Genomic DNA, 16,263 nt, shown 5'->3' on the forward strand with positions numbered 1-16,263 from the left:
AAAGCATTGATGGATGCTACTACTGATGAATCCAGTCACAAAGGCCCTATACTATATTGTGTGATTCCAAGTACATGAAATGTCCATAATAAGTAAATCTATGGAGATAGAAAAAAGACTAGGGCAAAGAGAAAATGACCACTTGGGAGATGAGGCAGGAGGATCTCAAGTTTGAGGCCAGCGAGGGCAACTTAGCATGACCTTAGCACCAACAACAAAAGGAGTTGGAGATGTAGTTCAGTGGTAGAGTGCTTGTCTAGCATACGCATATTTTAAAACTGATAATGATATATACTAAATATATTAAAAAGTGAATGAAATGTACATTTTAATGGATAAATTGTATCTTATGTTGTTTACCTCAAAAAAATGCTACCAAGAAAAAAACTGACTATGCAATATTTATGCTTCAGATTTCAGTTCTAGACTAAACCTGTAGCCACCAACACTGATGTTCTTGCCACTTCACAAAGCTGAGAGTATAAGTTTCATACCTGCACTCAGTTTTGGTATATGGAAGTATTTTAGGGTAGAGTTTTGTGTCTGGCTTCTTTCATTTAGCTTTTCATAGGTGCATTTTATCCCATTGAAAATTCTTCTTTTATTCTTAGTTTGTTTGGTATTTTTACTACGAATGGCTGTAGAACTTTGCCAAATGCTTTTTCTACTCTATTGAAATAATCACGTGGGGTTTCCCTGCTTTAATCTAATAATATGGTGTATTACAATGATAAACTTAAATGTTGAACCGATCTTGCATTTCTGCGATATATCTCACTTGGTAATGGTAAAAAAATTTTTTTTTGATATATTATCATTATTTCATTGAGAGCTTCTGCAAAAGGAATACTGATCTGTAGTTTTCTTTTCTGTATGGTGCTGGCGATTGAATTCGTGGCCTTGCACTGTAATTTTCTTCTTTTTATTTTTTAGTAGCTGAGTATGGACAGCATGCTTTTATTTTATTTGTTTACTTTTAGGAGGTGCTATGGATTAAACTCAGTGCCCCACACATGCTAGGGCAAGCACTCTGCCACTGAGCCCCAGCCCCAGCACTACATTGTAATTTCCTTACGTTTCTTGTCTGGTTTTAGTTATCAGTGTTATATTGACCTTACAGAATGAGTTAGGATGTGATCTTCTCTTTGATTTTTAAAAATTTGGGAAGGACTGGTGCTAAATATTGTTTAAATATTTGGAAGAATTAACTAGTGAAGCCACCTGGTAGGCTTTTTTTTTTTTTTTTTTTTTGCTTGAAAACTTGTTGATTACTAATCCAACCTCTTTATAGTTGTTAATTTGTCTACTTAGATTTTATTTACTCTTAGTTTTGACAGTTGGTGAATTTCTGGGAATCAGTACATATCATCTACATTATCCTACTTGTAGGCATACAATTTTTCACAGCATTCCCTTTTAATCCTTTTTATTTTTGTACAGTCATGATTACTGTCTCCCCTTTTATTTATTTATTTTTTGAGGGTCACTCCAGATAAGTCTGTCAATTTGTTAATCTTTTTTAAGAACTTTTTTTTCCCCACAAATCTTTGTTTTTCTTCTTATTTTTGTTCTAGTATTTTCTTCCTCCAGCTTGCTTTGGATTTTGTTTGCTCTTCTTTTTCTACTTTCTTAAATTGGAAAGTTAGGTAACTGCTTTAAGATCTTTCTTCTTATTTAAGGTAAGGGTTCAAGACATTACATGATAATTTTTTAGGAATTGCCATATTATTTCCCATAGCAGTTATATCATTTTACATTCTGCCAACAAGGCACATAAGGCTACATCTTCCTCCACATCTTACTAATATTATTAACCTCCTTTTAGCGAATAGAAGCTGCAGATATGTAAAATGTTAGTTGCTCTTAATAATTATTATGACTTTTCTTTATGCCCACTACAATACACTTGGCTCTTACTCCTCAATGAACTGAAGATGACTGTTTAAAGTTATGTAAAATTTGTCCAAAAGGAACCTTCTAATGGCAGATCTTATTAATCTGTTCATCTACTACTTTATTACCTCTTTTGTAGAAACATTTTCTGAAAATGTTGCAGTTAGCTCCTTTTTGTTATTTTGTTGAGATGAAGGCTGATGTGATACAGCCAAGAACACAGAATTCTGATTACCTTCTTGTGTTCACTTCTGCACATTTGTACCAAATGATAGAATATCAGCTGCAAGCTGGGAAAAGTCTCTGTAACTAAAATCCTTTGTGAGGATACTTGGAATCTAAATTATGGTTTTTAGCAATATAAGGAATACATTTTAGAAATTTTCATTTTATGTGGAATTAGAGCTTGCTCTCCAAAGTGGTATTTAATATCACTTACAACTTGAATAAAACACTGAAAGAAATAGAGACACACAGAAGGGGAGGAAATGGCAGGATATTACAATAGTTCAGATGTGAAGTGATGAAAGCACAAAGCACAATGGGAATGGGTAAATGCCATAAAAAATAAGAGATATAAGCATGATAATTATATATTCATTTTAAGTGAAATAAGTAATTTTTACTCTTAGTCCAGAAGATATTCTCAACAAAAGCATTTAAATTGGACTTATAAATGTACTAGAATAGCTAAATAAAATAGAAAGAATGGCTACTCTAGAAAGGTTAGAAACTTATTCCATCCAAATAATACTCTGCCAAGTTTAGATTGGATTTGAGAACGTATTCTTGAAATTCAGAATAAGTCTCAATTGGGATGTGCTATATGAAACAAGTTATGACAGTCTGGCACTTGGTTCAGCAATTGCTCATGCAGGACAAAAAACCCAAAACAAAAACCATATGATTACCTGATAGCCTTCCGTTTTCTTCTGACACCACTTCAACAAGGCATTCCTCTTTGATCCTCCATATTCTCTTGCCAATGCTGAGAGAGGGTCCTTCCTTTCTTCCCTGATAAGTGAAAATAAGAAACCCAAAATTTCATTATTATTTATTTGAGCACCAGAATAACAAAACAACATTAGTTTGCATTTTTGAACTGGATAAATGAACACATTGAGCAACACATCAATATTTCAACAGCAAAACATGTCTTTTCATTTCTTTGATTTTTATATCAATTTTTAGTTTGGTCCCACACAGACCCACAGCTGTCAGGGGTTTCTGCTTTCTGAAGGCTGGGACTCTACTCATCCCTCCAGCAAAGACTCGGTAGCAAATGAATTCACAATAGCAGAGATATATTCCAGGATGCTCAGAAGAGTGGGGGAAACATCTTGATTCTGTAGCATCTAAAATTGTCCAGGCTGTCTTTCATTCAGTATTTTAACCATTCATTTTTATGCTTTGGTTTATTTTACTCCATTTTTGTTTCTAAACTTTTATGTCCTTAATCATCTCATCATTTTTTAAAAAATCACTTACTGTAAATACAAAGGGCAAGCCTAAGCAAGGTGGAGGTTTCTAAGACATAGCTCCAGCCTTCAAAGAGCTTACAACTGAGGTAAGCAGATAGGATAAAAGATGGCAATAAACATTACAAACATTTATCACTTCCATAAAATATCTCAGGTGTGTTTACTGCCATGTTGCATTTTTTTTCTTGTTTGTTTTTTTTTTGTTTGTTTTTTGTTTTTGTTTGTTTGTTTGTTTGTTTGTTTTGAGATGATGTCAGGTTACGTTGTCTAGACTGGTCTCAAACTCTTGGGCTCAAATGATCCTTCTGTAGTATACAGGTTTGTACCACCATACTCGGAAAGTTGTATACTCTTTATTGTCTGTAGACAATTACCATTCTGTGTTGCATAGAAAATTTAACTCTCCTATGAACTCATTCAATGTCACCTTATAGAGAAAATTCATTCAATGTCACCTTACAGAACATCACTGTGCCAGTGCTGGGCAACTAATGGTGAACATAGAGTCCCTGCCACTTCAAGAAACTTGAGCTTACTATACAATGCACATATTATAGAAACTCATAGGGAAAATTCAATGGCTGGGACTGGGGATATAAGCTTGGTGGTAGCGCTCTTCCCTAGCATGCATAAGGCCCGGAGTCTGATTCTCAGCAATGCCGCCCCCCGCCCCCCGCCCCCCAAAAAAGCAGTGGCTTTATTTAATTCATTTAAAGAAATTCTAGTAAGGCACATTTGGCATCGTTAATTGCTTTGTAGGTACAATAAATATCTTGCCCCAGACTACATGATGAAATAAAAAAGGTTCTGTAATCACCCCTGGTGATGGGACTGGGGAGACATATAACCCTATTCTATACCAAATTCTTCCTTGTAGTAGCTATTCTAGAAGTAGAACAGAATACTAAGGAATATCTGGAAAAAAGAGGGCTTTGTAACATACTCTTTAACAAGTAGCCTGTTCTTAAAAGATTGATCAATTTTTCTACGATTTAAGCAAAGACTCTAGCCAAATGCCCCAGGAATTCAGTACCCGAATAATGTTAGCATTATTCAGCACATTTATCCTGTCAGCATTCATCTTTTATCATATGTTGCAAAATCAAAGAGGACATGTTTAGAATTGAAGCTCTTCCAAAAGAAAGGTGCATTGAAATAGTACCAATTTTTATTTACTTTAGAACAAAAAGTAAAACACCAAGTTTTTTTTCAATGCACAGTTAGATTGCTGCCATAAATATAGACACTTATGTTTGTGTGCCAGTCTACTAGATTCCTGATTTGGTTTAAAAGATTCAAAGAAGTCTATATAATATCAATGAACATAGGGAAAGAAAATAAAATTAAAAGATGTAATCTGGGCACGGTGGCACATGTCTGTAATCCCAACAATTTGGGAGGCTGAGGCAGGAGGACTGCAAGTTTTGTTTTTTTTTTTTTCCTTTTTGGTACTAGGGATTGAACTCAGGGGCACTCAATCACTGAACAACATCCCCAGCCCTATTTTGTATTTTATTTAGAGACAGGTCTCATTGAGTTGCTTAGTGCCTCGTCATTGCTGAGGCTGGCCTTGAACTCAGGATTCTCCTACCTCAGTTTCCCAAACCGGTGGGATTATAGGCATGTGCTACTAGTCACCAAGTCCTAGGATTGCAAGTTTGAGGCTAGTTTCAGCAATTTAGTAAGGCCCTATCTTAAAATAAAAAGGGCTGGGGATAGAGCTCAGTGGTAGAGTGTCCTGGGCTCCATTCCCAATATTAATCAATCAATATTACAGTAAATATGGAAGGCTTACTCTGGATAACATGGATGAAGTAAGCTTTATTTTAGAAACAGCTTAAAAAATATCAGAGTAAATTCTGTGGACATAAGGAGAAGCTGTAGAAAAGAACCTCCTGAAGCTAGAGGGCTAGCTCTTGTCACTTCTTCAATCTAAGTAAGATGAGGAAACTAAGGCCAGAAAAAACTTAAAGCCTTGCAAAGAGCACAGTTTGTAAGTGGGAAATCCAACAGAAGTGGCTGTTGTTTGTTCCAAGCCCCGGTTCCCTCTGCACAAGCACAGTGAGAGTGCCCATAACTTAGGACACAAAGCGAAAGCACTGAAAGTCACTTCCCTGCATAGCCAGGGTGTCCTGAGCTGCTTCTTCAACACTGCACTGCCTACTTGCTTGTAAGATGCAGGGCTTATGGGACCACTTTTCTCAGAGGTTGACCCCCCTTGGAGGTATGGTTTTAAAAGTAAGCTCATAACTAGAGTCTGTGAGGCTAAATATTGCATTTTATCCTTAACCCTGTAAATTAATATGCAGCTAAATTCTTCAAACCCTTTCCTATTCCTCTGCCTATTCTTAATACTTGTCAACAGTTTTTCCTCATTCCTATGAACAATGTGTGCTCAATTTCTGACATTTATCTTTTCCCTCTAAGGTCTTACTACCTCTTAGGCCAAGGAGACATCTAACACAAGCAAACTAAGAAAACAATATAAACTTGCATATTCACGTATTGTCTATCAACTACTTAGCATCATGCTTCCTGATTTCCAACTAAACAATTACAGCCACCTCTGGCATCTCCCATTTTTGCATTTCTTTGAAAAAAATCTGTTGCTGAGGTCATCTTTCCCTTTGAAGAAACTCCTGGGGCCTAACCTTCTCTTCAGCAATTTTCCACTGTTGTCTCTGTTGCTAAGACTTAATGACTGTGTCCTGCAATACTACAATATCCTTTTAGCTATTTTCCCTTTTATCCAGAATAAAAGAATCCTTTAATCACCTTCTCACACAAATTAACTTACCCTGCTTTATAGCTTCTACTATATCAAAAAGTGACTCAATTTAACTTTAAAGAGGTTCCTCTATCACCTAGCCATACCCTAGTTATTCAATCTTGTTTTCTATTACCCCATGATATGGTTGGGATACTTTATTCTGGTCTTTTGTATCAGTACCCTAAATCTGTTTGCCTGACTTGCTTATTCATCTCTTTGGTATATTCACTCAAGTTACTCAACTTACCAATAATGTCCCAACTATAACCTTCAAAGCCCCACCCAAATTCTACCCTTCTATGAAGCCTTCTCTAACACTACCAAAGTTCAAATTTCAAAATGCAGGTTGAACATTCCTTATCTGAAATACTTGAGGCCAAAATATTTCAGATTTCAGAGTTTTTAGATTTTGGAATATTTGCATAAAGGCTCAACCTTGAGCATCTCTAATCCCAAAATCCAAACTCCAAAACTTTTTGGGCATGATGTCAGTACTCTAAAAGTTTTGCATTTCAGATTTCAGACTAGGGATGCTCAACCTGTACCTACTTTTGCACTCAATCATTCTCTAGTTAAAAAGAAAAACAAAGGGCTGGGGATGTGGCTCAAGCAGTAGCGCGCTCGCCTGGCATACGTGCGGCCAGGGTTTAATCCTCAGCACCACATACAAAACAAAGATGTTGTGTCTGCCGAAAACTAAAAAATAAATATTAAAAAAATTCTCTCTCTCTCTCAAAAAAATTTAAAAAAGGAAAACAAAATACTCAGCTGCTTACTGATTGTCTCTTATTGTCATTATTTTCCATACTATTTACCCAATTCTTCACATAAAAGAGAATGTAAGTCAACAACTTAATGCAAAAAGACAGAACAAATTCAGGTGCTCAGATGGCATTATTTTATAAGCTGATCTGAAAGGCCAGGAAAGGTACACATGAAATGTACCAACACTAACTATTCTCTACCTTATCCGACTGCGGGTCGTGGGGGTCACAGATGCGGTGGGAGAAGAGGATAGGGACAGCTGTGGTGACGTGGTTCCCATAGCCATAAGAGAGGCTGGTGATGCTCCCTCAGGTGCAGAAATGTCCCGTTTCATTTCTTCACTACTTCTTCGAGATACTGAGTATGAGAAACAGTAATTAAGCATATTAGAGCAAAAACATTTTAGATTGTATTCTTGAGATTTTTGCTTTGAAGAGTCCAAAAAGAACAGATACTACTTTATCTTATTGATTTTTAAAATTTTTTATTAAAAAAAATCTGTGAAAAGTATAGTAGTTGAAATATGTATGGAATCCCATTTTCCCTGGACAAGAAGTATCTTACCATTGCTCTACTAAGCAAGTATCATAGTGAGTACTATATATATAGTCAGCTTAATTACAAATATAACTAAAAAACCAGAGCAATACTTGCAACTACTCAATCCTGCCCAATACCCAGGATGTATGAAAATCAATACATTCTTTCTGAACTTAGCCAAAAACACTATTAAGGGGACAGAAAGGAAAGATGCTTGTTTATAAGACTATATGTAATTCTAGGTCAGGCCCAATTTAAAAAAAAAAAAAAATCAATGAGACAAACAGAAAACCAAAAGGTATTGAGTCAATTACTGAGAAATGGCCACAATCTTCTGAAAAGTCCTATTTTGAGAGTCTGACATAGTAAGGCACTGCACCTTGTTAGAATTATGAAAGTTCTGGGGATTGTTAAGTGGAAGCTGCCCTTTGGCTTCTGATACAGCTGCAACAAAAGCCACTGTCTACCAGGGTGGCACTGGGCACAACACTGGCACTGCTGGATGCTGAGGATATCAGGCTGAGCACAGTGACAAGTGAAGCACCCAAGTCCCTGACCTCAGACAGTTCTCTTTAATCTCAGTTAACTGTAACATTCCTGAGCTAATTTTAATGCAAGCAATGTTATATATAACAGTAATATTTTCCTATTTGTAAAAACTGTCCTTCTTTTATTAGATAACACTTTTATTGATGATTTTAAGATAACCACAGCAGCATATAATTCTGCATTAATAAACCTATCCCCTTAAATATCCAAAGGGGACAGATGCTTTCTACTATTATGTGATTTTAGAATAAAATGCTTATATATTACTCATTTTCCTCCAGTTCTTTTTATGTCTTAAACCAGTAGTTTCTTTTAAGTGATATGCTAGGAAACCGAAAGAGAAAACCTCTCAAAATTTTCCATAAAATAGAGAAAACAGATTGTGAAAGAATCTGAAGAATTCTGTTATAAGAAAAACATACAGAAAAAGGCCTTGGGATAGTAATATTAGCTGATCGCAGAACTTTCCTACTAGTTTAACAACTTAGCTATGGTGTAATGAGAACTATACAAAGTCCTGATCCACATGTCGTATTAAGAGGGAGGGAGGGGCTGTGACTCAGTGGTAAACACCTGCCTCGCACATGTGAGGTACTGGGTTCCATCCTCAGCACCACATAAAGAAAATAAATAAAGTAAGATATTGTGTCCATCTACAACTAAAAAAATATTAAAAAAAAAAAAAAAAGGAGGGAGGGAAGAAGAAAGCTGTACAAAGCTCACTTCATATACAAGGAGGGTATTAACTGTACTGAGGCAGAGTTATAGGAATTTCTTCTTTTATGGTCCCATTTATAGTCGAGCTATTAAGTGTTAAGGCCATGAGGAAAAATAATATAAACAATTGATAAACGGGAGAGTTAGGTTCAGATGACAAATAAAGACCATCAAATTCATCATTATATGATGGTTTTACCACACTAGAAAGCTTAGCTTCCAAAAAATTTTTGGTGTACTTTGCAACTCTGCATGAAGCTATATTTTCAACATGTCATCTATTATACTATTAAATACTTCTGGGGAAGTCTTTTAAAAGAAAAATCAGATAAAAGTCATTACCTGAAATAGTCTTGGCACTTTCCATGGCGGGTACTCTTGGTAGAGAAGCAGGTCGGCTGGTTGAAGATGTTCTTAACAGATGTTCTGTAAAAGGGGAAAGGGTCACAATAAACAAATCTGATGCTGAACATTGAAGTAATATAGGTATAAGGAAGAGTTTTAGTTCTCTAAAACTTGAGGTTCATTCTTCTTCCTAATCCAAAGCACTCCAACAATCTAAAATGTAAATAGGGAACATGGTAAATCATTAATTTCAATATTTTATTTCTAGGGATGAACTCTCTATATAGATGAATGTTTCTAAGTCCTTGTCATTTACCTCTTCAATGCAATTCAACAAAAATTTAGAGATTCCCTATCAGATCTAGGTCTAAGGCACAAACTAAATAAAACCTTGTCCTATGTGCCTATGATTAGTAGGGACACTATGTTTATACACCATATGTATAGCCATAGACAAGTCTGGATAGGATAATCAGAATATCAGGATGGTAACGTGCTGTCAAACCACAGAGGGAAAAGCCATTCCTTTTGTTTGTAGCAGCAGAGAAGGCTTCAAAAACATAATGGCATTAAGCTGGGCCTTATTAGTTGAGAAGGTTGGGGGACTATATTTCATCCAGATAAAAATCAGAGCAAAGGTATAAGTTAGAGAAAAAGAAAGCATGAATCAGAATCCTGAACCTTGTCAACAGTTGGCATTTATCCTTACAGGAAGAACATACTATGCACAAAGTCTGACAGACAAAACAAAGTTATCAGAATACGGAAATAGCAGAAACAGAAATCAACATTTTAAATTTAATCAAAACTTCCATTCTACAATTTTGAAACTAGGGGATTATTTCCCTAAAATTCTTAGTCTTCCAAAGAACAACACAGAAAATTAAGAAAGTGAAAACAAAGATCAAAAAGACAAATAGGGGTTGGGGTTATGGCTCAGTAGTAGAGCACTTGCCCTAGGTTCGATCCTCAGCATCACATATAAATAAATAAAGTTATTGTGTCCAACTACAACTACAAAAAATTAATATATATATTTTAAAAAGACAGATAAATTGTATGCCTGTGTACTTGGGAGACTGAGGCAGGAGAATTGCAAATTCAAGGCCAGTCTGGGCAATTTAGTGAGATCCTGTCTCAAAACAAAAAAATAAAAAGAGCTGGAGATGTAGTTTAGTGGTAGAGAGCCCTTCCGCTCGCTCACAGACAAACCAAAAACCTAGGTCATTATCCACATGGAAAGTGTGTCTAAGTTGCCTTATTCAATCTTTTCTTTTACTATACACTTTAAAGGCACATAATTGGGAACATATTCACAAAATTTATTGTTGATATCTGTATCCAATGTCTAATTCTAGTTCAGTCTTTTTTTACTGTACATCTGCTAAGGATCCATCCATGTCTTTTCAATTTGGCAGATAGTCCCTGCCATAGTCCAACAGCTAAACTTTCTAAAAATGTACTGGAAGCCCAAACAGGTTATTCTTGTGGTAGAGCTGGGGTATAGCTCAGTGGTTGAGCAGATGCTTAGCACACATGAGGCTCTGGGTTCCAACCCTAGTACACAGTCCCCCAAAACTACCTGAAACTTGCAACAGTCACAAAACAGTCTGCTGCCATTTATTTCATGAAGTATTTTCACTGAGAATCAAAGCTGCCCAGAGGCACTTGTCACAGTAAGAACACAGGACCATTTACTTCTGCAGTGAACAGGCTGGTTTCTGTCTTCATGTCAAACTGTCAGTTAAGCTCTCTTCAGGAAATAAGATTAGTGCATTACATTTTACAGTAATAGATTCTATTCTATTGCCTTATGGAACTATTCTTATCTTAATTCATTTATTAAACAAAAATCATTTGGGTGTCCACTATTTTCCAGGCACTGGACTGAGTGCAAAGGTCAGAGAAAGGAAGAAAGGAAATAAGAAACTTGCCTTCTTGAACTTAAGTCTACAGACGAAGCCAGACATCTAACAATTCATGAGGGATTTTAGGAACCCAGTGGATGACACAACTAGTCTTCAGGGAAGGTCCCGAGAGGCCTGCTCAGGAAATGACAGTGAAGTTGAAACCAGAAGGATAATTAATTGCATTTATATAGGCAAAGGAGAGCTTGGAAGGGAAAGTGTTCCCAATTTACATGTTAAGCAAGATGGTGATGTTCTAAAGCCATGGGGAAGAACAGAGCAAGGTGAGGCTGCAAAGGCAATGGAAAGTCAAGCAGGTGAACTACACGGAGTTTGGAGGAGACAATGAAGGTGGGAGGCAATAAAGGTTTTATCAGGTTAGCAATGTTCTGGCTGCAGTGTATTAAAGAGGTTCATGCCAGATAATGTGTTAGAAGGTACAGAAAACAGATGACAATGACTTAGACTTGGGTGACACAAGTGAAGATGTAAGGTGAACAGATTAAAGAATTCTTTAAAAAGGTAGCAACAACAGACTTGCTGTCTGAGTGGATGTGGAGGTAGGGAGGATGATGTTACTATACTAAGAAAAGATAGAAGTATTTTGGAAAGTAGAGGCAAACATGCTGCATTTGAGAACCTCTGAGATCTATAAGGAGAGATATGGAGTCGGCAACCAGAGCAAGAGTTCCGAAGAAAAAAGTCTGAAGTAAATGTATAATATGGGAAATTATTAGCTAATAGCTGTTGAAGAGGGAGTATACTTGGAGACACAGGGGTCAAAGGTCACCTTGGTGAGAGCAATTGGTGGAGACAGAAGATTAGCATGTGTTGAAGACGGAGTAGCAGACAGGAAAGATGTGATAAATTGTGCAAGTGTAAAGGAGAAGGTATAACAGTGGATGACAAGAAGTAAATTTGGAGGTGGGAGGGGGGAGACAAGGGATTGAAATCAGGGGCACCAGACCATTGAGCGACATCCCCAGCCCTACTTCGTATTTTACTCAGAGACAGGGTCTCACTGAGTTGCTTAGCACCTCACTTTTGCAGATGCTGGCTTTGAACTAGCAATTCTCCTGCCTCAGCCTCCTGAGCTGCTGGGATTATAGGTGTTTGACACCGCACCCAGCTACAGATTTTTTTTTTAATGTAGAAAAAATGTGAACATTTTAAAATGATGATAGTAAGGAGCCTGTTAAGATGGAAGATATAGAAGAAGGAAATAATCAATAATAGCATGAGCTAATAGCATCTCAGAAAGCCCAAGGGCGTAACCAGAGATATATTCTGTTTACTTCCAACAGACAGCTGGAGACAATATGAGTGGATAATTCTGCTATTTAATTCTTATTTTAGAAATCATAGAAATAAATAGGTACAGATGTCCCTTCCCTGTGTGTCAAATCAAATTTATAGGCAAAATTGTCAGGTTTAAAATAGGAGTCTTTGCCACATGAAGTGGCACACGCCTGTAATCCCAGCTACTCAGGAGCTAGGGCAGGAGGATCATAAACTCAAAGTCTGCCTGGACAATTTAGTGAGACTGTTAATAAAATAAAATGGCTGGGATGTAGTTCAGGGGCCCACTGCTCATGGGTTCAATCGCCAATACTCCCTGTCCCCAAAAAAGAGGTGCATTTGTCTATTTTTTAAAATTAAACAAACATAGGAGCCTGAATATCTAACTTCTATATATAGAGGAGGAGTTCCAATTGGAACAATGGTCCTGCAGAAAACTGTAAAATCTTGAAAAACTATGAAAATCAATTGCTTAAAAGCACCAAAGAGAAACTAAAAGTAGACAGAAAATGAAGGAAGTATACACATGGAAGAAGGAAAATGCAGTGGATGAGTTCACTAATTTTATTTTTTAATTTTAATCTGTTTTTTTCATAAATATAGGCTCCAGCTGAGGTCAACTGGGACAGATAATATTTGGTTAAAAGTCACAGTCTTATTACCTTGAAGAGAACATATTTTGGGAAAACCATAGCTGCTAAAAAGTTGTTGGAAAGTGAAAGGTGGAGGAACTACCAGAAAATAACAAAAAAAAAGAGGCCAAATTTTGTTTGTAAACTCTGCTTCAATCTCTCATTGACCTCTGAAATCCACATATATTCATACTTTGAGGAGTTATATCAAGGGCAAAAAACTAGAGAGGTATTTCGATTACAGGAGAGAATTTGGAGTTTTTGCTAAAATAAAAACCAATATGCTACATAGGACTGTAATACAATCAAGAATATCTATAATGTATAATTTATAATTGCCTAGGATAGAATCCAAAATTGCAAGATACACAAAGGAAAAAAATGATCTACACTTAAAAGACATAGAAGTCTATCTGAAGATGGCCTAAATGTAAGTATTAGCAGAAAAGAATTTAGAGCAGCTATTATAAATATGATCAAGGTTATAAAGGGAAATATGCTCCCAATGAATGAACAAGTAGGAAACTGTTAGCTGAAAGAGTTCCAAGAATACTAAATAGACTTTCCCCTGGACACAATGCAAGGGGCAGGATAAAGCTGAAATTGGACAAGACATTAAAAACAAAACAAAATAACAACAACAAATCCCTCTGGAAACCCAGTTCCCATTCTAAACATAAAATATTACTAGAAGAACTGGAAGCCTGTTCTACACCAAGGGTAATCACAGCAACAACAAATCTCCAACCCAGTTTAGCTCCTGAGTAAACTACCTCAAACTCACACAGTAAAAAACCTAGCAAAAGGAAAAAAAAATTCTATTCTAAGACATAAAGCCAATCTACTTTTTATGTAAGATGTCCAATTTTCAATAAAACATTGTAAAAATACAAAAAGTAAGGAAAAAAGCCATATTTTGGATATTTCCAACTCATTACTCCAAGACACAACATAATACAAAAATTAAAAAGGACTCAAATATGGCACAGATGCTGTAACTATCTGTGATAGAGCATTTAAAGTAACTAATTTATTCAAGTGTCTAATAGAAAAGGCAGAAAATATGCAAAGTTGGTTAGGATTCCCCATTTGGTTTCTCTGCCGAAATTAGACAAAACTGTGAAAACCATGTTTCTTTTTCCATTCTCAGCTGAAGGTAATTTTGTGCCCTCCCCCGCAATACGGAGATATTGCCCCAGCTGGGACCATGGGGATGATACTGGTATCCTAATGGGTACTTACTCCCCATTGGACAGAGGCCAAGGATACTACTAAACATACTACAATGTACAAAACAACTTCCCACAACCGAGATTTGTGAAGCCCAAAATGTCAATAAGGCCAATGCTGATGAACCTTAACCTAAAGCAACCATTAACAAAAAGTTATTAAAGAATATAAATAAAGAAATAGGACAGTTCAAATAGAAGCATTTATCAAGATGGTAGATTTTAGTGCAACCATATTAACAATTCTATTAAAAGGTGAAGAGTCTAAATGCACCATTAAGACAGATTGTCAGAATAAATTAAAAAGACCTAACTATAAACTACCTATTTTTAAAAAAACCCAATTTAAACATAAAAACAGATAAGTTAAAAGCAAAAGGAAGGGAAAAGATATGCCATGCAAGCACCAACCAAAAGAAAGCTGGAAAAAGAGTCACAAGTCAGAGGTTAGTATCAGTATAAATAATGACAACACTCAGACTAATCAACTGCCTAGAGTATTTGTTTAAACAACAGAGATATATTCTGAGAGGTGGGTTGTTAGGCAAATTTCTTCTATTGTACAAATATGCTTACATAAACATGCATGATATAGCCTACTATGCTCCTGGGCTCTATAACACTGCTACTGTTGTACATGTGATCTATAGTTGACTGAGCGTCATTATGAGGTACAGGTCTGAGCTGATGAGAGATGAAAATAACACTACACTGGTACTGGGGCAATCTCTGGCTCTTCAATCACTTCTATCAGCCAAATGAGATTACTGCTTAATATTCTAAACCACATAAGATCACTGTGCAAATGAGGACAGTAAAGACCTTTTCAACTGTTTGTATCAGCAACCTCTGCTACCTAGTAGCAAATCTCTGCTTTTCTGTTTAAGTCATAAATGCTAATTCACACACTATTCACAAATTACTGAGGTGATACCACTCATGACCCTAGCCATTTGATTAGTCCCTGTATAACAAGGTTTCTCTGGTCTGAAACATTTTCTTGAAAATGACATACAGGCATGGTGATTAAAAAAAAAAAAAAAAAAAAAAAAAAAAAAACCTAACATAAAGTACTTAATCAGAAAAATCAAAATTCTCTAAGCAGAGCCGAGCACAGTGGTGCATGCCTGTAATTCCAGTGGCTGGGGGGAAGAGGGGGACTAAGTCAGGAGGATCACGAGTTCAAAGCCAACCTCAGCAATGGCGAGGGGCTAAGCTACTCAGTGAGACCCGGTCTCTAAACAAAATACAAAATAGCACTGGGGATGTGGCTCAGTGGTCAATGAGTGCCCCTGAGTTCAATCTCCAGTACCTGTGCCCTCCACACACCAAAAAATGGTAAGTGGAATAAGAGACAGCACCTTTTAAAATTTTAGTAATGAAGTCACTGAAACTTTGAAAGTTACAGCCTATGTAACTTTACAGACTATTTTTTTTTTAAATATACACCAAGATAAACAAGACAATCAAGGAAGAAAAGCAGTTCAAGACAGAACTCAGAATCCTACTATCTTATCACAGTACAGATAACCACAGTGCTTTTTTATGGCTAAGAATTACTTGCTAATTTTCAGTTTTGTAAGTGGTTACTTTCTCGAATCACTATTTAAGATAAAAGATCACTGTACTGACAACTTCCCAGGTAAAAATTCCCTTGCCTGCTATATTTACAATATTCCAACTAAGCCCCATGAAAACATTTTAAGAAGCTGGAGTGGAGAATGAGACCAACATTAACACAAACAGCATACATTCCATGCCCCATGGCATTATCAGATAATAAAATGAGAGTCTAGAATTTCAAGGCATTTAGTCTGTCTTCGATAACTTTGCCCCACACTCATTCCACACTCACAAAAGCCAAAGTAACAGAAATAACTAAATGGCTGTAATTTTTTTTTGCCCAGTTTCCCAAGTTTATCCTTCTAAAAGTCATTCTGGGTGCTTATGAAAATAGGATTTCCAACCTCCCTTTCTTTAAAGAGTCTATAATGTGAAAGAAAACCCAGGATCCCATTATTTAAGAAGTGGCTCAGGTAAGTTTGAGAAACACTGCTGGAACCATCCCTCATAAAAATCACCCTGCTGTGGCCAACCAAGATGAGCTGGGAACACAGCAATGAGAGTAGAGAAGGC

The 16,263-nt window shown here is 36.4% G+C and overlaps 1 protein-coding gene across 4 annotated transcripts in view; it reads right to left on the bottom strand.

Moving 5' to 3' along the window:
* The window catches only part of Specc1l (sperm antigen with calponin homology and coiled-coil domains 1 like), a 141,197-nt gene that overhangs the window by 42,850 nt on the left and 82,084 nt on the right, over positions 1–16,263 (bottom strand). For all 4 annotated transcript variants that reach the window (XM_076867707.1, XM_076867794.1, XM_076867882.1 and 1 more), the window contains 3 exons: positions 9,058–9,141; positions 7,110–7,266; positions 2,805–2,907 (listed from right to left, as the gene is read on the bottom strand). In XM_076867707.1, the coding sequence (XP_076723822.1) occupies positions 2,805–2,907; positions 7,110–7,266; positions 9,058–9,141 (344 nt within the window). The remainder of the gene's footprint in view (positions 1–2,804; positions 2,908–7,109; positions 7,267–9,057; positions 9,142–16,263) is intronic.

This window comes from Callospermophilus lateralis, chromosome 1, assembly GCF_048772815.1.
Source record: "Callospermophilus lateralis isolate mCalLat2 chromosome 1, mCalLat2.hap1, whole genome shotgun sequence".
NCBI classification, from domain to species: domain Eukaryota; kingdom Metazoa; phylum Chordata; class Mammalia; order Rodentia; family Sciuridae; genus Callospermophilus; species Callospermophilus lateralis.